The sequence below is a fragment of the Lucilia sericata genome, unplaced genomic scaffold (assembly GCF_015586225.1).
Source record: "Lucilia sericata isolate MDLA Ls3-8-SP2 unplaced genomic scaffold, ASM1558622v1 Contig000058F_arrow, whole genome shotgun sequence".
Classification (NCBI taxonomy): domain Eukaryota; kingdom Metazoa; phylum Arthropoda; class Insecta; order Diptera; family Calliphoridae; genus Lucilia; species Lucilia sericata.
This window is the reverse complement of record NW_023994094.1, coordinates 34,498-59,311: the sequence shown is the minus strand read 5'-3', so window position 1 is coordinate 59,311 and position 24,814 is coordinate 34,498. Positions and strand designations below refer to the sequence as shown.

Genomic DNA, 24,814 nt, shown 5'->3' with positions numbered 1-24,814 from the left:
ATTTATTTTAGTATTAAACAAATAATCATAAACGAGTGCAAAGACCTGTTAGAAATGACCTTATTTAAAAACAAAATATATGTACATAGAAAGGAAATATTTCAGTTGTTGTTTTTAAGCATTCTAGATGTCAGCATCTATGATTAAAGTGCTTCTTAGATGCTGTACAGTAAGGAAATAATTAAATTTTGTTGACGATTTTTTTATGTCGAAATTTGGTATAAGAAATATGTACCTATTTTTATTTATTTGCCATTGAGTTCAGTTTTAGTTCAATTCTAGTTCAGCTCTAGTTCAATTGTAGTTCAGTTCTAGTTCAATTCGAGTTCAGTTCTAGTTCAGTTCTAGTTCAGTTCGAGTTCAGTTCGAGTTCAGTTCTAGTTCAGTTCTAGTTTAATTCTAGTTGAGTTCTAGTACAGTTCAGTTCTGGTTCAGTTCTAGTTCAGTTCTAGTTCAGTTCTAGTTCAGTTCTAGTTCAGTTCTAGTTCAGTTCTAGTTCAGTTCTAGTTCAGTTCTAGTTCAGTTCTAGTTCAGTTCTAGTTCAGTTCTAGTTCAGTTCTAGTTCAGTTCTAGTTCAGTTCTAGTTCAGTTCTAGTTCAGTTCTAGTTCGTAGTTCAGTTCTAGTTCAGTTCTAGTTCAGTTCTAGTTCAGTTCTAGTTCAGTTCTAGTTCAGTTCTAGTTCAGTTCTAGTTCAGTTCTAGTTCAGTTCTAGTTCAGTTCTAGTTCAGTTCTAGTTCAGTTCTAGTTCAGTTCTAGTTCAGTTCTAGTTCAGTTCTAGTTCAGTTCTAGTTCAGTTCTAGTTCAGTTCTAGTTCAGTTCTAGTTCAGTTCTAGTTCAGTTCTAGTTCAGTTCTAGTTCAGTTCTAGTTCAGTTCTAGTTCAGTTCTAGTTCAGTTCTAGTTCAGTTCTAGTTCAGTTCTAGTTCAGTTCTAGTTCAGTTCTAGTTCAGTTCTAGTTCAGTTCTAGTTCAGTTCTAGTTCAGTTCTAGTTCAGTTCTAGTTCAGTTCTAGTTCAGTTCTAGTTCAGTTCTAGTTCAGTTCTAGTTCAGTTCTAGTTCAGTTCTAGTTCAGTTCTAGTTCAGTTCTAGTTCAGTTCTAGTTCAGTTCTAGTTCAGTTCTAGTTCAGTTCTAGTTCAGTTCTAGTTCAGTTCTAGTTCAGTTCTAGTTCAGTTCTAGTTCAGTTCTAGTTCAGTTCTAGTTCAGTTCTAGTTCAGTTCTAGTTCAGTTCTAGTTCAGTTCTAGTTCACTTCTAGTTCAGTTCTAAAATATTTCTCTAAAAATAAAATTTTTCTCTAAAAATATTTTTTTTACAAAAATTCAATTTTTCACGAACATTTAATTTGACACTAAAACTTCACTTTTTTACTAAAAATCCATTTCTTTTTCCAAAAATTGGTTTCTTTTTAATAAAAAAAATTATATATTATTATCAAAAATTCTATTAAACTTACCCAATGCATCACAGGGCGCTCTTCGGTGCAGACGCCCATGTGCGTCTTTTGAGATATCACGAGGTTTGGTTCCAACGATGCTTATTTGGCAGTGCGGCGGCAGGATGTTGTATTTTATGCTGACGTATTGTGGAAATTTTTTTGTTCGTAAATTCAAATTACAAATTTGTGACACACGACCAACGGCTTAACTTTATTATTGGTAAATTAAAGCTCAATGGTTAAAGAAAAACCAATTTTAAAAACACTTTTTTTAAAAAGAAAGTTTTGCACTAAATAGAGAAATAAGAAAGAATTTTTTAGGAAAGGAATTAGATTTTGTTAAATTTTTCGTTCTTTTTGTATTATTTATTTAGTTCTTTCAAAGTTGGCTTTTTTTAAGTTGGACACCGGAAGCTTGAAAATCTTGTGGATAATTCACACATTAACTTTTTTTGTCACAAAATATGTGGGACCCACACATAAATATTTGTTTTTTTTTAATTTTTTCTTTTTTTAAGATTTATTTTATTTTCAGCGCCAGCAGGTATTCAATAAATTCACACACTAATATTTTTTTTAAACAAAAAAATAATAATAACAAACTGATACCACAACGACCTTCCCAATATTATGCACAAGAAGAAAAAACCATAAACCAAAAACCAATTCACAGTCTTCTGATCTAAAAGTATGGATCTGTAAACAAAAGTTTAAGAAAAAAAGTAATTTAAACTAAGAGGAGCTCAAAATAAACAACCAGCCACCAACCAAAACCACCTTTAGCTCTTAAAACAAAGCTAAAGTTTTTATTTTGGAGTTTTGAGTTTTAATTTTCTTTAGCTGGGTTTGGTTTTATATTGTTAGACGACAACGACGATCTTAACTTGAGAGCTCTTCGTCCCCACATTTATTTAAGGAAACGAGACTTAATGTAGTTGTTGTTTGTTGTACATGTAAAGTGTCCAAAATGTTGACAATTTTTAACTTAATTTATGACATTAATTTAGAGACGCTATACCAAAGTAGAAGCAAAAAAACCGAAATATACTAAAATAAAGAAGCAGCCAAAATAACTTATGAAAAGTAGCTGCAAATGAACAAATTTAAAAGAAATAAAAAAGTTGAAAACATTGTTTTTGACCCTCCTCGTTAGAACATGCAATAAAAAGATGCAAAATACTGATAAGAAATCTTTTGAACTTAGAAAAGACACATTTTTTTACGATCACAATATGTATGTTGTTGTATACTACAACTGTTTATGGAATACCACACTTCAGATGATTTAATTAATGGCAATTGTAAATTATAGATTTTCAATAGGTTTAAAGCAGCGAAACGCATTGAGCTCTCAAATGAGCTCTCTTGTACTCATTCTTTCATGCGTACGTATGCTCAGACATGTATAAAGAACAAACAAAACCAATCAGAGAACTATTTTTTTACTCTCTGCCTTTCGCTGGTTTAAAGTGGTGATGAGCCGAGAGTGATAAATGATCTCTCGGACTAGTGCGTGTGAAAGCAAAAGAGAAAGAAAGTTAATAAGAGAACTATTTGCCTAACTCTGATGTTGTATCACTTCCCTAGATTACTTGTGGACACTTAAGTACCCTTAGACTAAAAATTTTCTAATCCAAATGGACTATTCATTTTCAAGAACAATACATAAAGACCAAGTTTTAAATGTGCCCTCGCTAGATCACTTGGGAACAATAAAGTGACGACTGTATTCGTTCTTAATTACCTAAAGATACAATAGTGGCGACTGCTCTTCCTCTGCGTTATAAAGTTTAACCAGATAGACATTAGTTAAAATTATTGTATTTTAAATCAACGAAACGCAGTGAGCTCTCAAATGAGCTCTCTTGTATTCATTATTTCATGCGTACGTATGCTCAGACATGTATAAAGAACAAACAAAACCAATCAGAGAACTATTTTTTTTGCTCTCTGCCTTTCGCTGTTTTAAATCAATCGCGGTCAAAGAGAGCACATTTTAAGTGAGAGTAAAACTAGTAAATATAAGTTATTGTTTATTTTTGACAGTTCGTATAATGTCTGTGTGAAAATACGATTTATTTTCCTGGCTCGGGACACTGTTTGGTACTAATTGTTTAAAGCAGGGAAAGACAATAAGCTCTCTTGTACTCTTTCGTGCACACGTACGTATGAACGATCAGTCAGAGATCTAATTTTTACTCTCTGTCTTTCGCTGGTTTAAAGACACGTATCGAAGGAGAGGGAACTCTTTGAATGGTGTTTTCATACATACATATGTGGAAGAGAATGCCAAAGAGCTTTTTGTCGATACTCACTATTTACACCCTTCATCTTCGTAAGGGGAGTGAAAATTGTGTCTTTCCATTTGTAAGACCTATAATCGAAGATCTTGTGACGTTATAAACCTTATTGTATTGATTTGTTTAAGTATATGATCCCACCCAAATGGCAACCTAACCTAACGCAGAGTATTGGCGGTTTAACCTAAATACATAATTTCTGCAGTTTAAATTGGTGACTGCGACTTTGCTCTGCGTTACAAAAAGAACACTCATGATGAATGAAATATTTGAATCAATCAGATGTCTTTTACGGAAAAATGTACTCCTTTTAGAACTGCTGTGTTATATTTAAAACAAACTTGAAAAAAGAGATAACGCTTTAAATGAGAGTAAAACTAATCGTCAATGTAAATCAACCGTGGCAAAAAAGAGAACGCTTTAAATTAGAGCAAAACTAATCGTCAATGTATTAGTTATTGATTATTATTAAAACTTTGCATCGCTTTAAGGTGAAAAGCCGATTGATATTACTTTCTCCGCTTTTGTAAGTGTAAACGAAAGCTAAAGAACTCTTTGCCGATACCAATTTTTATACACTTCACTTTGGTAAAAAGGATAAAGTTTGACTTTCCCTTTGTAATTTCTATAATTTTAATCTAACGTTATAGACCCTATTGTTTAGATGTAGGAGTAGTGATATGGGAGACTCAACTTGGAGCTACCTGTATCGCTTATAAGCCCCTGTCTATAGAGAATTAGCGATATAACTTAAATAACTGTACAGATTAAATTCCTCTTGGTATATGTCTGCTTAGAGGCTATAATCGTCTTTCCCGAAAGTAGAATCGTAAGCGACAGCCCAATCAGCTACCAGCCTAAACAATTTCCGAACCCATATGACTCCACGTTCCACGCTAGACTTAGTCGACTTATTCCCGTCGTTTTAACGTGGAACACGGGGCCATATTTTTTCGGTAATTGTTTATCTTTAAAGTTTGTAGTCGATTCGCCTGTCGCCTGCGATTCTACTTTCGAGAAATGTTGGTAGCTGATTGGGCTAGCTACCAACCTTAAAGGTAAATAATTACCGAAACCATATGGCCCTATGTTCTACACTGGAACGACGGGAATAAGTCGATTTAGGGAAGTCCGTCGGTATGTTTGTTAAAGTTAATTTTATGAAAGCCCTAGATATCTTGGTCGTCCAAATCTTAGATCATTCTATCAGATATGCTTTCTAGAACTATTTGAAATCTGCACATATTGGAAATATAATAAAAATTAAAAAAAAACCGATGATTTTTTCTCTACAATGTCTAAAAAGGATGTATGTTACATCATCCTTTCGAAAAAGGTATATATGCGCTTTTTTAATCAGTGTCTCTGGTGGGAATCGAACCCAAGATCTCAAAAAGGGTCAAAAATTGTGTTTTCCAAACTTCACAACACGATATATCAAATCCCAGCTGTAAGGAAAAAAAATCTGAGGACAGATTAAGTGCGGCTCAATCCTTTAGATAAGTATAACTTGGTCTCAGGGTATCGAATTTTTTCTAATTTGATCGGTCTTTATAATTTAACATTGACGAAGGAAAATTGTCTTCTAATCATGCTCGAATCATCAGAGAGATCCAATTTCTATCCTAACGAACCCACGACCTCCAGCTTAACAGACTAGAACACTAACTACGTACCTACTGGAGGCACACTGCGTACCTTCGTTTGCCTTACTGTATGTTAGCTTCGAAAACTACTTATCACACTTGCCCTTAATCAAACTTCCTAGAGTGTTAACGCTAACAAACCAATTGTGTCTGTATGTATGAATGAGTAACAGTTTAAAGCGGGCAGTTTTTTTTAAATGTAAAGCGATAATAAAAAATAAATAAAATTTTACAGATATAATGTTAGAGATAATAGTTAATACCACTAAACTACAACTACTACTACTTCAAAAGTCAACAACAATTTCTGCTAATACTACTTAAATACTACTATTAACTATTCTCCTTTCTAGTTAATAAAGATGATCTAAAACGTTTAATTTTCTTAGTTCAAAACAATTTAATTGTTTTGATGTGATGTCAGGTAGTCACAGGAAAAACGTCTTCATTCATGTTACATGTTATAAAATAAAAAAATAAAATTTAGGTTTTTTTTTAAGTTACAACGGAGTCATAAATTTTAAGTTAGAATTGTGGGCGTGAGGTATGCAGTATGCAAACCCTATTAAGTTAAGTTTGTTTTGAAAGTAAGATTTTTGAATTGAAATTATTATCAAGTACTTTACATAATCTTACTAAATCCTAATAAACGTTTTGAAAGGAATGGAAAGAAAGACGTTTTGAGAAAATTTTCAAAAAGGTCTGTCGTATAAGCAAACTAGACCTATGAACTCGAACCAAACTAAAGTCAGCACTTTGAATATCTTGTTAAAAAAGCACGACAAGTATTGAGGGGAAATATACAAGATAGTCGACGACCTATAGCTGGCGCTTACACCTGCAGGAGCACCATAGATATGAGCTGAGTTCTGCAAAACATACCTAGAATGACTTAGGTCGAGAAGTCAATAAAAGAGTTAGATACAAAAGAATGCTGGTCCATTGCTCTAGGGCAAGACATGCATGTAAAAATTGTGGTTGTGTCACTACTTTAGCAGAGGTCATTTGGTCATTCTACTACATCTCACGAGCGATTTGCTATCATGAATGAAACATCCAAGTTAAGAGATTACTCTAATATTTCTTAAACTTTGGAAAATTCGGGTTCTTTTGAGTTTGTAGGAAATCGAACAATTTGTATCTCCAAGTTTTTGTATCTCCGAGTTCTTCATGGTCCTTCTAAAAGATGGTTGTGGAGCTCTTTTGAGTTAGTTATTGAGGTACTGATGTTAGAGGTGGCCGCGTGGGTTAGATTAATCGGTATATACATATATATGTATTTATATATACAAAACATCTATTAGATCCTAATAATTCAATTTGAGCAAATTTAAAATGTTCGAAAACAAAAATTGGAAATGTTTAAAGTTTTGCAACGATGCAGCTCTTTTGAATTAGTTATTGAGTTACTGATGTTAGAAGTCCCTGCGTAGATTAGTTAGTAGTGTTCTAGTCTGCTGATATGGAGGTCGTAGGTTCGATTCTTACCAGAGACTCTGGGCACATCAGGCCCGATATAATGTAATATATAAACTTCTTTTAAACTAACCAACTATCAATCTGCTGATATTGGAAACGTGAAAATTAATGGCAACTGATTGATACAATCAGATTAATCGGTTAACAGAAAACTGCTTTTTCAATACAAATCATCTATTGGATCCTAATAGCAAGAGGTTTCATGACAGTTTTACATTTGCACAATTTGCGAATCCATTTTAAGCAAATTCGATAGTCCCTCTAAAAAAGGGTTGTGGAGCTCTTTTGAATTAGTTATTGAGTTACTGATGTTAGAAGTCCCCGCGTAGATTAGTTGGTAGTGTTTTAGTCTGTTAGTATGGAGGACATAGATTCGATTCCCACCAGAGACTTTGGGAACAACGATACCGATCTGATGTAACATATAAACTTCTTTCAAACTAACTAACTAACAACCTGCTGATATTGGAACCGTGAAAATTGAAGAGAACTCATTGATACAAACAGATTAATCGGTAAGTCAATAGAAAACTGCTTTCTCTACACAAAATATCAATTGGTTCCATAATAGCAAGAGGTTTGTTAACAGTTTTGCATTCATACAACTGGCGAATCCAATTAGAGCAATTTCAAAATATTTAAAAAACAAAAATCGGAAATATTTAAAGTTTCGCAACGATTTGAAACTGAAGAAGGGTGGTTACCACCAATTTAGGAAATTTATAATCTTATACACTTAGAATATAAGGAGATCTTAAGAGCCTTCAGTGACATAAAGGCCAACGTCACAGAGTTTTTGTTCGATTATCAAAAGCGACGGGTTAAGGCGCATGTTTGGAAAAGCATATTATGAAATGTTCAAGATTTAGACAGATCTATTGGATTCTAAAAGCAAAGGGTTTGATGAGAGCTGCATATTTACAGATATTGCCAATTCAGTGCAAATTCATAATAATTTGAAAGCTAATATCCGAAATGCGAAAAGTTTGACAACAATTTCTAAAAGATTTGAAAGAAAGGTGGTGGCGATCTAATGGGGAAATTTATGCTCAAATATTGTTGAAAAACTATTATCTCGAATTATCATCTAACCACCAAAGACCAAAGCTTCTAAAAGTTTCAAAAATGGCGTTTTCTCAAACTTCACTACATCTCAGAACACAGATGTAATGGAGAAAATCTGAGGTCAGATTCAGTGCGGCTTAATCCTTTAGAAAAGTTTAACTTGGTCTCAGGGTTTCGACTTTTTTCAAATATTCTCGACCTGTGTAATTTAACATTGACGTTAGAAGATTGCGCTCTAATCATGCTTAAATCATCAGAGAGATTCAATTTCTATCCTAAGACCCTTTAGTGTTATAATGCCTATATCTGAAAGTGTTTTGTTGGGGAAATCTGCACTATCAAAGGCAACGGCTTAATCAATATTCTTGAAATGTCAAGGGTTTAATAACATTTAAAGCTTAAAAATTGTGGAAAAAGAATGTCTATTTTGGACGTTCAATCTCTGTATATCCCAAGTTCCTTCAATACTATAACCGATTAAAAATAATGATTCAAAATCCGAATATCTAAAAGTTTTTGTTGGGTAAATTTGCGACGGGTTATAGTCATGTTTGGAAACCAATATTCTTGAAATGTCAAGAATATTGGGTTGTAAAGTAAATGAAAGAAAATGGAATTGGAATAGGAATTGGAATGAAATTGGATTTCAAATCATTCTATTATGAAAGTTCAGTCTCTATATATCCCAAGTCCTTTTTGAATTAGAAGAAAAACCTCCATATAACCTAAGTCTCAGCAATGAAGTTATCTATTTAAAATAGTGAATTGAGTGAATCAAGTCCATTAACTGACTAAATGCAGGGCGATCAAGATCTCTTTTTGAAATGGGGTTTTCGATAGATAACGATTGTCAAAATTTGCCTCTATTAACTAACAAAGACGGCGGTGCTGTGGATTAACTCATCTTGGCAAATAACTACTTTCTTCGTACTACTCGACATCACTGATAAGCCATGGTAAAGCAATATTATAGGTCTAGCGATTGTTTGAAATATGTATTTCCTTTTAAAAATCTTTTAAATAACCTAATAATTTTTCTATTGCGCTTAACACTTAGTTCTAATAGAAGCGTATATTTCACTGATAACCTCTTATCAAAAGGTCTATACTTTTCCAAAGTTAATTTAAATTCTATTGGACCTTGGTTTAAGGTTAATGTTGTTTTAAACAAATTGTACAAAAAAAAAGTTTACGGAATTGTTGTTGTTGTTTTTTTTAATTTTTAGAATTTATTTAATGGTCTCTAATGTTGGAATTGGTTTCTTTTAGCAGAAATGCTTTTTTACCTTTTAAGCAAAACTTTAAGGGGAAATTATTAATATCCGTATCCGTTTATTTTTAAGGCTTGGGTATTTGCCCTTTGTTTTGTTTAAGGTAATCCTGGGTTATGAAATTAATCCTGTGTTGTTGTTTTTATTATTTTTTTTTTTTAACTTAAACACTTTTTAGGTTTATTTTTTTAAGAGATTTTGTGGTTTTTTGTTTAAGGAAACACTTTGTTTAACACTTTTTTTGAATTTAACGGTTTAATAAACCGTTGTTTTTAATTTTTTGGGTTTTTTCTTTAAACTTTAAACATTTAACCGTTTTTTAAGATTTTTTTTTAGTTAGACATTTTTTTAAATTTTAAATATTTTTTTTGTAATTTAAAAACAATAAAATTGTTTTGCTATTAATTATAAAGACGTTAGAACGACAACGACGTGATGTTTTAAAGACGGGCGTAAACGTAGTGATTGGAGAAAAAAAACGACAACAATAAAACGTTGCCAAAGAACAGAGTCTGACAGACAAATAAACAACGTTTGATTGAATAGCGAGTAAGTGGTGACTCGGTGAGTAAACTGCCCGCGGTTAAGTCTGTGTGATATCTAATCCAATGTTCCGCTAAGCGATTTTAACACGTCTGACGCGTTACAGTAACGTACAATATGCAGACTACCAACCAACACGCTGTCGGTTGTCGGTCAATATACAATGCGTGTGATAAAGTTTTTTTCTTTTCAGACGATTTTTATTTCACTTTTTGTTTGATGATACTTTTTCTGTTGTTTGGAACACAACACCTCTTAAACGCGTTTACTGTGAGAGATGTTCATGATGATGATGACGGGCGAGAAACAAAAAAAAAAAAATTGTTTTAAATAACAACAATGTAACGTGACGACGACAACTACAACAACAGCAACTAACACGACATTAATAACGAAATATCGAATTGGCAGAGAATTCAAAAAGAAAAACAAATTTTTTTTCTGACGTATCGAACGTAAAACAAACAAAAATTGTTTGTTGTTGAGACATGCGCGCGCTAAAGAAAACTAATGAAAACAACAATAAACCGACTCGACTCACCTTTAGGCAAGTTTGATGGTGAATGAAATTGCTTGACAGTTAAGTTGCTGCGCTCATGTTGCAAGTGTTGAGAGCTAATGGTTGTTTTCATTTAACATTTCTCTTTCTCTCCAACTTAGAGCACACAAACTCTAGACATCTCTTTCGTTCTTATGCGGTTTTCTAGCTACTTATCAATAATTACTCTCTGTGTTTTAATACAAGAGTGCAATAGAGTTATTGTTTGCTTTTCTAATACTCTTGTTGTTTCTTTTTCTCTTTGGCAAAATAACGGTTTAATATTTTGTTTATTTTTCTTTCTTTGAAAACAAAAACAACCACAATGTTAAATAGCTGGGCGTGGTTTTAGCTACCATTTAATTTATGGCTTTTTTTCACCGAGATTGTAACTTAGCAGAGTGTTTGTGAGTGTGTGTGTGTATAGTGTTCTATTGTTAGCCATGGCTGTAATGTTTTGTGTACTTGGCTTAAAGCACTTTAGCGTTAGCGTTGCGTTGACGTTTGGTTAAGCTTAAAAACAGGTTTTTTACACTTGTTTTTTTCCTACATTTTCATTCAGTTTTCTTCTAGCTTTGTAGCAAAAAATCCAAAGCAAAGATCTTTTACAAAGTCATCTCTGAAGTTGCTGGCCTTTATCCTGAATGTTTTCTACCAATTGACTCCTCTTCGTTCTTAAGCTACTGGTTTTTCCTTTAAATTTAAACAAAATGGCAATTTCTTAAATAAAAAAAACTATTATGAGTGAAACATTTGTATTCCCCCCCCCCAAAAGCTGCGTTATTTCACTGCTGCAACGCATTTGTGCTCGTGCCCTTTTAACGCAACAGCAGTAGCTGTAGCAGTCAGCAGTTACTGCCACTGTTTGTTTCAGCTTAAAGCTTCCTGACATTACTTTACGATAGTAAAAGTGCTTGCATAGTTTTTTGTTGCTGTTGTTGTTGCCGTTTTTTGCCTTTGTGGTAGCATCTTTGACTAAATAAATGCTCCCAAAATACTATGAGTGTATGTAGTATCAGTGTGTTTCATAAAATCCATTTGAAACGTAAGATGACGGCAAATGTTGTTGATATCAAAAGGAATGCCGTACGTTCTTGTTGGTTGTGCATTGTGCGAATTTTTGTAGAGAAACAAACAACAACTACAAAAAAAAATTAAATAATAATAAAAGGAAAAAGAGAAAAACTAGAAGCTTTAGCAAAATTGTATACAAACGTTGAGAAGCTGCTTAAACATGCAAAATAAATAAATAAAACATCAACAAAAATAGTATATTAAAGATTTATAAATTTATTTATGTATCCCTCCCGTAACAGTTGCAACGACTTAAAAAGCTGCTAAAATTTATTAAAAAGTTTATTTGTTTTTAAACAGTTTAGAAAAGCTTTTTTTCTTAGAAAAATTTCAAAAAATCATTTTTATTACAAAAAAAGTTTAAAATAGCTATTTTCTTAAACAAAACAAAAAAAGCTCTTTTTAGAAAAAAATTGTAAAAAGCTATTTTCTTAGAAAAAAGTTTTATTCTTATAAAAACTTTCAAAAAGGATTATTTCTTGGGAAAAATTTCTGAAAAGATAATTCTTAAGAAAAATAAAAACAATAAAAGTTGAGGAAGCTTTTTTCTTATGAAAAGTTCAGAAAAGATTTTTTCTTAGTAAAAGTTCAAAAAAAGCTTTCTTATTACAGAAAGTTCAGAAAAGCTTTTTCTTAAGAAAAGTTTAAAAAGCTTTTTTCTAACAAAAAAGTGAAGAAAAGCTTATTTTTTAAAAAGAGTTCTAAAAGCTTTTTTCAAGAAAGTCCTAACAGCTTCAAAAAAATCTTTTTATATTGCAAACAAGTTTAAATTATTTTTTTTAGATGAAACTCCTAAAAAACCGTTTTTTTAGAAAAAACTCCAAAAACTTGTTATCTTACTGAAAAGTTCAAAAAGGTTTTTTTAGTAAAAAAGTTTAGAGAAGCTTTTATCTTAGAAACATTTTCAAAAAAACTTTTTTTTAGAAAACAGTTTAGAAGAGTTTTTTTTAGAAAAAAGTTCAGAAAAGCTTTTTTTTTAGAAAATAGTTCAGAGAAGCAAGAAACGGTGTTCATAGAAAAAAGCTTTATTCTTCGAAACATGTTTAGAAAATCTTCTTTTATAGAAAACATTTCAGAAAAGCTTTTTTTCATACAAGCTGCTTTCTTAGACACAAGTTCAAAGAGCTTATTTTGAAAAAACATTTTTGGTAAAAAATTAAAAAAGCTCCTTACTTAAAAAAAAAATTTTCATAAAGATTTTTAAGATATGATAGAAATTTAAAGAGCTTTTTTAGAAAAGAAAAATCTCAAAATTTAGTTTTAATACAAAAAAAGCCTTTCTATGAGAAACAACTTTCTTATCTCTTTTTCTTCGAATGTAACTTTTTAACGAAAAAGTTAACCACAACCTTTTTTATAAAAAAGTTTACTAAATATTTTTTCATAAAACGTAATTTCGTAGGAAATAGCTTTTTTAAGAAAAACCGGTAAAGAAAACTTTTGTAAAATCGAGAAAAAGTGCATTAACGCTTTTCTAATAAGAAACGTTTACTAAAGAAATTCGTAAAATAAAGCTTTTTTAAAGCAAAAGTTTGGGAAACTTTTTTTAAGCTTATTGTCATAAAAAAATTACAAATTAAAATTTCTACTGTAGCGAATCTTCTTATTTCCTATTCGATTGATGTTAGAATGTAAAGCTTGAATTTGTGTTGCAAGCAGCAAAGAACGCATAGAATAAAAAGTAAAGCCCAGCAAAAAACAACAACAACAACCTTAAAAGCAGCAATAACAACAAAAATACTTTAAAAACTCTACAACCAAAGACTCCAACAACTAAACGACAGACAGAAGGACATACCGAGCGACAGACAGATGGACATACACACTAAAACAGCAGCAAAAACATTTGATGATAATAGTTTTTATTTTCTACTTTTTCGATTTTTTTTTAACAAATCGGTAGAAAAAGTATCGAATTCGCATTGTCAGCATTAGGAATGAGAAATGTATACAAACAGCAACGTTGACGGCGACAACGACAACAAGAAGAACGTGCAACAGCGTTTTGTATTGAAATAAATTGAAATACGTTTTTCAATACGTATTGACGACTGACGGCTGCAATAATATATAAACGCCGCCGTATACCATACTTACTCACATTTTCATTTGACATACCGACAGACAGTCATACATATCAAATCTTTTTTTTACTCAATTTTTTTCCACAAAACATCCACTTTAAAAAAAGTGGAAAAAAATATAAAAAAGAAAAAAAAACTTTATGAAAACATCAGCACAGAAAGAAAAATTGTGTATCGAAGTCAAAAGCCTTGATAGTTACAGACGTAGATTTGTTATGTAAAAAAATAAAAAAAAACTCAATTGAAAAAATGGAAATGAAAAATAACTAAATAAAAAAAATTCACGTATAAAATTGCATAAATTTTTTGTTATTCAATAATCCAAACATACATACATACATACAGATATCAGGGATACATTTGTTAAGGGGAGAAAAAGAAAGGTCACTGGTAAATTGTTAGGAAAATATTAAAGTACTTTTTTGCAATTGAAAATTTGAGGACTTACGAAATAAATAGTACCAAATAATGTTTTTATTTTAATTTCTTAAAATTGTTTTAAAATTTTTTAAAGCTTATTTAAGATCAAACCTTCTTTCTTGCACTATTTCTAAAATAAAAGCTTTTTGGAAGTTTTTTTTAGTAAATAACTTTTTTAAATTTTTTTAAAGAAAAAAGCTTTTTAAAAAATTTTCTAAAAAAAGCTTTTGTGAACATTTTTTAAGAAAAAGCTTTTGTGAACATTTTTTTAAGAAAAACTTTTATAAAGTTTTTTCTAAATTAAAAACATTTATAAACTTTTTTCTAAGAGAAACGTTTTTTCCAACTTTCTTCTAATAATAAGCTTATGAAAACTTTTTTCTATTAAAAAAGCTTTTGTGAACTCTTTTCTACGAAAGTTGTGAAGTTTTTTTTTTCACGGAAAAAGCTTTTGCGAACTTTTTTCTATGAAAAAAGCTTTTGTAAAACTTGTTCTATAAAAAGAGCTTTTGTGAACTTTTTCTATTAAAAAAGCTTTTGTGAACTTTTTCTAAAACTTTTTTTTAAAAAACCTTCTAAGAAAAAGTGGATTTTTGGATTTTTTTCTAAATGAAAAAGCTTTTATGAAGTTTTCTGTACGAAAAAGAACTTTTACAAACTTTTCAAATAGAAAGAAACTGTTATGAACTTTTCTCCAAGTTTAAAACTTTTATGAACTTTTTTCTGTAAAAAAGCTTTTATGAACTTCTCCCTAAGATAGAAATTTTCCCGAACAATTTTCTAAAAGAAAAACTTTTGTCAACTTTCTTCAAAGAAAAAAGCTTTTAAGAATCCTTTTCTTTAAAAAAACTTTTGAGAACTTTTTTCTATGGAGAAAGCTTTTGAGATTTTTTTTTAATTTTTTCTAAGTTAAAAACACTTATAAACTTGTATGTAAGAGAGAAGCTTTTGTCAACTTTCTTCTAATAATAAGCTTATGAGAACTACTTTCTTTGAAAAAAGCTTTCGTGAACTTTTAAGAAAAGATGCTTTAATGGAAAAGAACTTTCCCAAAAGAAATAAACTTTTATGAACTTTTCTCAAACCTTTTATGAACTTTTTTCTATAAAAAGCTTCTAAGCTTCTTCTAAGAAAAAAGCTTTTAAGAACTTTTTTCTATGGACAAAACTTTTGAGTACTCTTTTCTATGAAAAAAGCTTTAAAGAACTCGTTTTTATGAAAAAAGTTTTAGTGAATTTTTTCCATGAAAAAAGCTTTGTAATTTTTTTATGTATATCAAAAACGCTTTAAGCTTTTATGAACATTTTTCTATAAGAAAGCTTTTATAAACTTCTCCTTAAGAAAGAAAGCTTTCCGAAAAATGTTGAAAAAAATACTTTTTTCAAGTTTCTTCTAGGAAAAAAGCTTTTAAGAACTCTTTTCTATGAAAAAAAATCGTTTTTATGAAAAAGGTTTTAGTGAATTTTTTCTGTGAGAAAAAGCTTTTGAGAATTTTTTCTTCTTTAAAAATGATGTTATGAACTTTTTTCTAAGAAAACCACTTTCTCTTTTTTTCTCAAAGCATTGTGAACTTTTTCTAAGAAAAGCTTTTGTGATTTTCTTTGTAAAAAAAGCTTTTAAAACTTTCTTTGTAAAGAAAGCTTTTGTGAACTTTTTTCTAAAAAATTATTTTCTTTGAATGAAAGCTTTTTTAAATTTAAAAAAAGTTTAATAAAAGTCGAAAATTTACAACAGGTACTAATTTTAAAAAAGTACCAAACTGAATCCTTACGCCAAACGTAACATATCTTATTGCAGCCGTTAGTAGATGATGATTATTTTTAACTATTCGAATGGATACTGCTGTTGCTGCTACTGATGTTGATATGTTTGTTGTTGCTGTTGTTAGGTTACTTGCATCACCAACGAACGAACGAATTAAATTGTGTTGTCTTCCTTGGTGCTGTCTGTTTGTTATAAGTTGTTGAGTATTTTTATATAAACAGTTCTTTTGTTGCATTATGTATGAATTTCATCTTCTTGCAACTTCTGTATTGGATTTTTTCTTTAGTTTTTTATTTTTCAACATTCATCTTAAGCAAACAGCTCCTGCCTGCCTGCTATTGATGTTGCTGCTGAAGTTTGTGGATCGTGATCGTGTTTATGTGCTGCAGAAAAATTTTATGTTCAATTCATGACAACAAAATTGGCAGTTTAGTTTGAGGTAGTGGCTTTGGCTGCCTCACCATGATGATGATGCCACCACAACAACAACAATAACATCACAATATTTCTGTGTATGTTTTATATGAAAAACGTAAAAATGAAAATAAAAACTCACTTTGGAATTGAACATACAACAAAAATTTCTAAGAAAAAAAAATTCATTTTTGCAAATAGATTATCGTGATTTGTTGGAAATTCAATATAAAACTAAAAAAGTAAAAAAAACAATGGACCAAAAGTATAAAAAAACTCTAATAAAAAATTGGTATACATAAATAAAAGCCTACCTTGTAGTTACCATTTTGTAATATTCTTTTTTCTCAACTTCTTTTTGGCCAGCATAAATTCGTTAAACTCATCATCTGTAACTTCTAATGATGCATTTTTTTTTTTTTTTTTTTGATTAACAGATTTGTAAATTCAAAATTTGTGTTTATTGGCTGACTGTGTACTGATCTTTGTAGAGATCAATGTATAATTTTGGAGTTTTTTTTGGTTTCTTTTGTTTTAGTGTTAAATGGAATTTGTAATTTGCATTACAATTTTATTATAATTTTAAGGCAATTGATTTAATTTGTTATTTTGAAGGGAACTATCTGTACTATATATTTAGATTTGAAACATTATTAGAAAAAATTATTTTCAAAAGAAAACTTTTTAGGGACTAAAAAAGAAGGCCTCATGCCTTTTTTTTACTGAACATTGAAGTATAATTTTTGGGCCCATGGAACTAATTTGTGTTTATAAGGAAAACTTTTTCGAATTTTTCTAATAAAAAAAGCTTTTTTGTCTCCTTTTCTAATAAAAAGGCTTTTTTTGAATTTCTTAAAGAAAATAACTTTTTTTTAATATTTTTTCTAAGAAAAAAGTTCTTCTGAACTTTTTGCTATGAATGAAGCTTTTTTGAACTTTTTCTAAAAAAAGCTTTTTTTTGCACTTTTATTTAAGAAAAAGACTTTTTGGAACTGTTTTCTATGAAAGAAAATTTTTGAACTTTTTCTGAGAAAAAGCTATTTTTGAACCTTAATCTAAGAAAAAAGCTTTTTTGATATTTTGCCAAAGAACAAGCCTTTTTTAACTTTTTTTAAGTAAAATTCTTTTTCTATGAAAGGAGCTTTTCTAAACTTTTTCTAAGGAAAATACTTTTTTTTAAGAAAAAGTCTTTTTAGAACTGTTATCTATGAAAGAAGCTTTTTTCAACTTTTTCTAAGAAAAATATTTTTTTGAAACTTAGTCGAAGAAAAAAGCTTTTATGAATTGTTTAATTTTTTTAAGAAAAAGGCTTTTTTGAAAATTTTTTTTAGGGAAAAAACGTTTTTGAACTTTTGTCTAAGAAAAAGCTTTTTTTTGAATCTTAGTCTGAGAAAAAAGCTTTTTTGAAATTTTGAAATTTTGTCTAAGAATAAAACTTTTTATCTTTTCTTTAAAAAAGCTTTTTTATCTTTTCTTTAAAAAAAGCTTTTTTGAACTTTTGTTTTAGAAAAATACTTTTTTGAGCTTTTTTCTTAGAAAAAATAATTTTTAAACGAAAAAAATGTGTGTGCTTTATCTGGGAAAAAAAGCTTTTTAGAATCTTTTCTAAGAAAAAAACTTTTTAGAACTTTTTTCTAATAAAAAAGTATTTTGTTACTTTTTTAAGAAAAAAAGCTTTTTTGTATTGTTTCTAAGAATAAATCTTTTATGATAAGAAAAAATCTTATCTGTACATTTTTTTAAGAAAAAAGCTCATTTGCACTAAAAAAATTAAAAAGATTTTTTAACTTTTTTCAAAGAAAAAGCTGTTTGTATTTTTTCATAGAGAAAGCTTTTATGAACTTTTTTATGAATATAAAATTATTTGCACTTTTTTCTATAAGTTTTTTGAAAATAAAAAAAGCTTTCTTTCATATTTTTTAAGAAAAAACCTTTGTTGTATTTCTTCAAGAAAAAAACTTTTTAGTATTTTTCTAAGAAAAAAGCTTTTATCGACTTTATATGAAAAAAGCTTATTTGTACTATTTTATAGGAAAAAACTTATTTGCATTTTTTTTGGAAAAAAGCTCGTTGTATTTCCTTAAGAAAACAGCTTTTATGTATTTTTCTAAGAACTTTATATGAAAAAAGCTTATTTGCACCTTTTTACAGGAAAAAAACTTTTTATCACTTTTTTCTAGGAAAAAGGCTTTTATGTACTTTTTCTATGAAATTTTTTTTAAATAAAACATTTTTGAACTTTTTACTAACAAAAAGCTTTTTTACTGTTTTATAAGAAAAAAACTCTTTTTAAATGTTTTCTAAGAAAAAAGGGCTTTAATAGCTTTAAGCTGATTTTTACTAAATCTAACAGTGTGATATTAGGTCTACGATATATTATGGGCCAATTTTAACCATAATTCGTCCTTAATTCTTTTAATCTAATTTAAAAATCTATTTATAACAAACACAAAAATTCTTAAATGAATATCTTTTCAATTAAACGCTTTAATCAAGTTTTCGATTCCAAATAGAAAACGAGTTAAAATTTCTAAGTTAAATTCCCTTGGGATTAAAATACATAATTTTAAAACAAAACCAAATAAATGTAGTAGCTCTGTCTCCTTACTACAACAAGTAACTATATTACAAAAAAAAAAAAAAAAATACATTCCAGTTGACAGGTTCTCATATGACTTTGTTAAATTGTCACCTTAAATCAGTATTTTTTCATCATTTTGTTGGTATTTCCGTTTACAAATGATTGATTTTCAGTTTGTTTTTTCTTCTCTTATTTTTGTGTCATCATTGTACAAAATCAAAACCCATTGAAATTTCCTTGCCACTTTGTTGGGGAAAATTGTTACAAAATTATGTATTTTTCAATAATTATTACAATTACAATTTTATTTTTTTTTTCCTATTTACTACTCAACTGCTGTCTCTGTAATTTTAGAGTGAGTTTTATATAGAAATTTATTTTTTATTTTTTCTTCTTTTGCTTTCAATTGAAGTGTATACGGTTTTTATCTGTAGAAATGTTAAGGATTGTTTTTCCTTCTTCTATTTTTTTATTTATAAAGAATATTTTTTATGTTGTTTTTTTCTGTTTGTGTTGAATTTGTAGAAATTGTAAACAATTTTCTGTCTATTTAACTTTTCACATTAATACCATAGAATACAATTTTTATAGATGGTTGTTTGCATACAAAAGAGAACATATTTACAGAGATATAAATGGGGTTTATACTTATGTATGTTTGTATGTACATATATGTATAAAGTTTGTACTGTAAAGAGTTTGTTCATACCTATAAATATTTGAAATTTACAAAATTTTCCGTTTTCTAAGAAAAAAGCTCTTTTTAACTTCTATTTTCTACGAAAAGAGCTCTTTTGAACTTTTTTCTATGAAAAAAACTATTTTGAACTTTTTCCTGTAAAAAAACTCTTTTATTTGAACTTTAGGAAAAAAGCTCTATTGAACTTTTTCCTAGGAAAAAAGTTTTTTTAAACTTTTTTCTAGCAAAAATGCTTTTTTGAACTTTTTTCTAGGAAAAAACTCTTTTGAACTTTTTTCTATGACAAAAGCTCTTTTGAAATTTTTTCTATGAAAAAAGCTCTTTGGAATATTTTTGTATGAAAAAAGCTCCTTTGAACTTGCTCCTTTGAACTTGTTTCTATGAGAAAAGCTCTTTTGAATTTGTTTCTATGAAAAAAGCTCTTTTGAATTTGTTTCTATGAAAAAAGCTCTTTTGAACTTGTTTCTATGAAAAACGCTCTTTTAAAATTGTTTCTATGAAAAAAAGCTCTTTTGAACTCGATTCTATGAAAAAAAGCTTTTTTTGAACTTCTTTCTATGAAAAAAGCTTTTTGAACTTGTTTCTATAAAAAAAGCTCTTTTGAACTTGTTTCTATGAAAAAAGATCCTTTGAACTTGTTTCTGTGAAAAAATCTTTTTTGAACTTCTTTCTATGAAAAAAGTTCTTTTGAACTTGTTTCTATGAAAAAAGCTCTTTTGAACTTGTTTCTATAAAAAAAGCTCTTTTGAACTATTTTCTACGAAAAAAAACTCTTTTGAACTTGTTTCTATGAAAAAAGCTCTTTTGAACTTGTCTCTATGAAAAAAGCTCTTTTGAACTTTTTTCTATAAAAAAACACTTGAACTTTTTTTTATGGAAAAAGCTCTTTGAACTCTTTCTTTGTTTAAAGTATTTCTATGAAAAAAGCTCCTTTGAAAATTTTTCTATTAAAAAAACTCTTTTGAACTTTTTTCTCTAAAAAAAGCTTTTTGAACTTTGTTCTAAACAAAAGCTCTTTTGAAGTTTTTTTTATGACATTAGCTCTTTTGAACTTTTTTCTAAGAAAAAAGCTTTTTTGAACATATTCTAAGAAAAAAGCTCTTATGAACTTTTTTTATTTTGAACTTTTTGCTAATAATAAATCTCTTTCCAAGTTTTTGCTGAGAAAAAAGCTTTTTTCAACTATTTTCTAAACAAATGGCATTTTTGAACTTTTTCTAAGAAAAAATCCTTTTTTAACTCTATTAATAAACCTAAACTAGCAGTAAATTTTCAGAAAACTTCTTCCGTGCTCAATCTTTATGTACTCGGTAAAGTAGGTACATAAATAAGTATGTGTTTGTCTATCCATCTTACGCTTGTGAACACAGAGCAAAAAAAATATGAAGAAGCAACAAAAAAAAAGCTTCAACAAAGAATACACTCCAGCACACAGAGACTCTCATCCACATCCACACTTACAAAATCTTTTACAGATGAAAAAAGCAAGAAAAAATTTAAAAATATAAATACATAGTACGTATGTGTGTATATACATAAACATTTTGTAAAGTCCTTTTAAAAAATGTTGAAGGAAAAAAATTTAGAGAAAAAAAGTCAGAATGTCATTCTCGGCTATAACGAATCTTATGTATCTTTAGATACAAAATTTCAGAATTTGTTATGGAACTTCGAATTTGATATATAACTTAATATTAAATCATTTTTATTTTTAATAAACGATTTCATGAATGAATGTTATCAGGGGTCTTCTGGTAGCTGTTAGCAACAGGATTCTAGATAGAAATATTATTACTAATTTGAAAATTTAAGGGATCGGCTGTAAAATGGGGCAGAATTACAAACTTTGTGTTAAACTTAAATTTCAAGAGTAGGATGTTTATATGTAAAAAAAAAACGTTTTACTAGTGACTACTTAACAAGTTAAACACAAGGTTTTCGTACATTTTATATAAGTATGTATGTATGTAGGTATGTATTCCAGCCCTCATCTTTTTCTTTGGTTGTTTGTATAGCATATAGTTTTGTTGTTGGACTTACAATTCAAAAGATATAAAAGACTGTTTGTTGTTGGTGAGTAGAAAAAAGGGAAAAATAAAAAGAAAACGTTAGAGGTGAATTGGAGTTTCAGACATTTTATGGAAAAAAAATAATATAAAGTTATAAGATTTGTATACTCACAGATTCAAACATGGAATTGTACCTACATAGATACATATGTATATAAATATGCGTAAATAGCACACATTCATATGTACATACGTACATATGAGTATACAGCTAGTATGATAGATAATAACTACCCAGCAAAAAAAATTTGAAGTTGTTAAAGAAGAAGGGATATTTTCATGATTTCTTTAGTAAGTATTCTATTTAATGCGTTTTAAATACATGCCTAAATTCTAATAAATTTGTCATCAGTGAAGGCATGAAAAATGCACCCAAATTCACTCATGTACCTCCACTATAGGAATTGTAATATTTTACTGTAATTTGGTATTCTCTTAGGAGATTTAACGAAAACGTGCATTTCATACAATAAAGATTAAAAATGACATTAATTTTTTTTTAGATTTTTGTTAAAATTATCAATTGATAATTAAATCGAAATACCATTAATGCATTTTTAAATAAATATAGTGCACCAATGAAAATTCGCTTGAGAATCATCGAATATTCATTGGTTATAAGAACTCATTTAAATGACGAACTATTTTTGCAAATACGAACCCATGCATGCCAATGACACGCTAATGTTAAAATCATGCATGTTTCCCCTAAATATGAACCAGTTCATTATCAGTTCAACCCATGCATTTACTACTTTTTTTGCACGTCTTTTTTTGCTGGGTAGGAAGATGAATGGGATGTATATGGCTGGTTGGTTGGTTAGATGGTTGCCTGCTTGTTTGGCTGGATGTGACGACGATATCATTTGATGTATGAAATAGTTTAACAACCGTATGAATTGAAAAATAAACTTATAAAAAGTTACACAGAGACACAAACACTTAAAACACAGCTTTACATTTGCAAATATTTTACACATCCATATATTTATGTAGTACATATATACATACATATGTATGTATGTAAATATGTATATAAATAAAAAAAAAACATAACAAAGTATAGTTTAAAAAGTATATATATTTATAAAAGTAAACAGAAAAATAAAAAGTTTCGGAAAACGGTCCCACATACATTTATACATATACTTAGGTTTTAATAGGATCGATCCTATTTATATTAAAATTTTTCTTAATTGTTTAGTCACATATACATATATTTATTAATACGAACTTCAAAGTGATTTTCGAAAGGGGACTTTTATAGATTAGGGATTGAACCCCTGAACGTTACAGAGTTTGAAATAGGGCTAAATTTTAAAGAGTAGATCAATCAAATTTTCCTAAAGAAAATTTTAAAAAATAATAATAAATATTGCCCAATACTCTGTGGCCCTACTGTGCCATCAACAGGCAGACGGACGGACATGACTATATCGTCTAGGTTAGGTTGAAAGAAGGATGAGAAATTTATCAGTTGAGAAGAAATATGTCTTGGATGCTATGGTTTCTTATCCTTTTTCCCGTTAGCGATTAGATAGATAGATAGATAATAGATAGATAATAGATAGAGAGATAGTAGTAGATAATAGATAGATAGATAGTAGATAGATAGATAGATAGATAGATAGATAGATGATAGATCGATTGATGATAGATATAGAGATTAGATAGATAGATAGATAGATAGATAGATAGATAGAATAGAGTAGATAGATATTGATAGATAGATAGGCTAGATATGATAGATAGATAGATCGTCGATAGATCTAGATAGATAGATAGCCCTGCTCGCTCGCTCGCTCGCTCGCTCGCTCGCTCGCTCGCTCGCTCGCTCGCTCGCTCGCTCGCTCGCTCCGCTCTCTCGCTCGCTCGCTCGCTCGCTCGCTCGCTCGCTCGCTCGCTCGCTCGCTCGCTCGCTCGCTCGCTCGCTCGCTCGCTCGCTCGCTCGCTCGCTCGCTCGCTCGCTCGCTCGCTCGCTCGCTCGCTCGCTCGCTCGCTCGCTCGCTCGCTCGCTCGCTCGCTCGCTGCTCGCTCGCTCCTCGCTCGCTGCTCGCTCGCTCGCTCGCTCTCGCTCGCCCTCCCTGCTGTTGCTGCTCCCCTTCGTTTTCCTTCGCTTTGTTTCCCCCTCGTGCCCCTTTTTCCGCCGCCCCGCCCTCTCCCTTTGCCCCTTTTCCGTTCCCCTGGTTCTGTCTTGCCTGTGGCCGAAACATTTCTGGTCAATAATTTGGTTTTGCCGCAACTTTTGACTCTAAGCAGAATTACTTACAAAAATAGATGGACAACCACACTTATGAACAAATAGTAAAAATCAATTTTTCTTATTTTAAGTATTAAGACCAACAACTAGCTAAATATGGACATCTTCTGGCAAAGTACTGTTCGTTATGAAGGTGCTGATATATATTTATTACCGGTCGTGCTGGTGATAATGACGCTTGTAATGTCTCAAAGTGGAAAAGTTAAAGTAACACAGTAGTTTATAAATGGTTAAAGTTATTAAGTTATTCTCTGTAGCAGCAAAACGGGACTTTTAAAGTAAGTTCGTAAAGAAGTTGGGGAAAATTTAAAATTGTATAGAAAACTGAACAACAACAAATTACAAACCTCAGCAGTATTTTTATATGAATTATAATGCTTTGGCCTCCTGACAAAGCTCAATCAACAAAATTTAGCTTAAAGTTATAAAACAACCAAATCAATTCGAGTTAAAGCTGCCTATTTTTGTTGTTGAATTGTTCGTTCGTTTGTTGCTGCCAAGTTTAAAGTAAACCATGTAAAGGAATAATGTGTACAAAATGTTTCCAATGTTGTTGGGGGTTTTTTCTGTTTTCAACCTTCTCCATACTTGGAGTTGGTTCTTTTTCAAATGAATGTTTATATGAAGAGTTGTTTTTTGAACATCGGGAACCTTGTTTATTTCTGGCTGGAACTTGTGTACAAGGGTAGAGAGTTGTATTGATGTTTTTCTGATTTGTTTTCTTTTATTTTCCGGGTTGTGGATTACCTTTAGGTAGCACATTTTGGTATTTGTTTTTTTCGACATGTATGAATGTAGGATGTTGTAGCTGCTGTTGTTTTTTGGGGGATTTTTTCACTTTGTGCTGTTGTGTTTTGGGTTTATTCTTGGTAAGACGTTAAAAAAGAAAGCATAGCAGTAACAAAACGCATATAACCACACCCTAAACATTTTGTTTAATACTCACTCACACCAGCTTTGAAATGTTTATTTTTGCCACTAGATTTTTGAAGAATAAGAAAAATAAATAAATAAAATTACTAAATAAATACGAAATTTTTCAAGTGTTGCACAGTGGTTTTTATAAAAAATATTTTTAAAATAGCTTTTGTCTAAAAAAAAGAAAAACAAGTTATAAATAAAGCGCTCTGGTTTAAAAGGGATTATTGTTAAAAAAGTTTTTATTATCAAGCTTT

General features: G+C 29.9%; 1 protein-coding gene across 6 annotated transcripts in view; it reads right to left on the bottom strand.

Moving 5' to 3' along the window:
• Positions 1 to 10,281, bottom strand: part of LOC119616118 (protein apterous) — a 50,971-nt gene extending 40,690 nt beyond the window's left edge. For all 6 annotated transcript variants that reach the window (XM_037972325.1, XM_037972327.1, XM_037972328.1 and 3 more), the window contains exons 1-2: positions 9,208 to 10,281; positions 1,450 to 1,721 (exon numbers count right to left, since the gene is read on the bottom strand). In XM_037972325.1, coding sequence (XP_037828253.1) covers positions 1,450 to 1,488 — 39 coding nt within the window. In that variant the 5' untranslated portion in view covers positions 1,489 to 1,721; positions 9,208 to 10,281. The remainder of the gene's footprint in view (positions 1 to 1,449; positions 1,722 to 9,207) is intronic.
• Between the last annotated feature and the right edge of the window lie 14,533 nt (positions 10,282 to 24,814).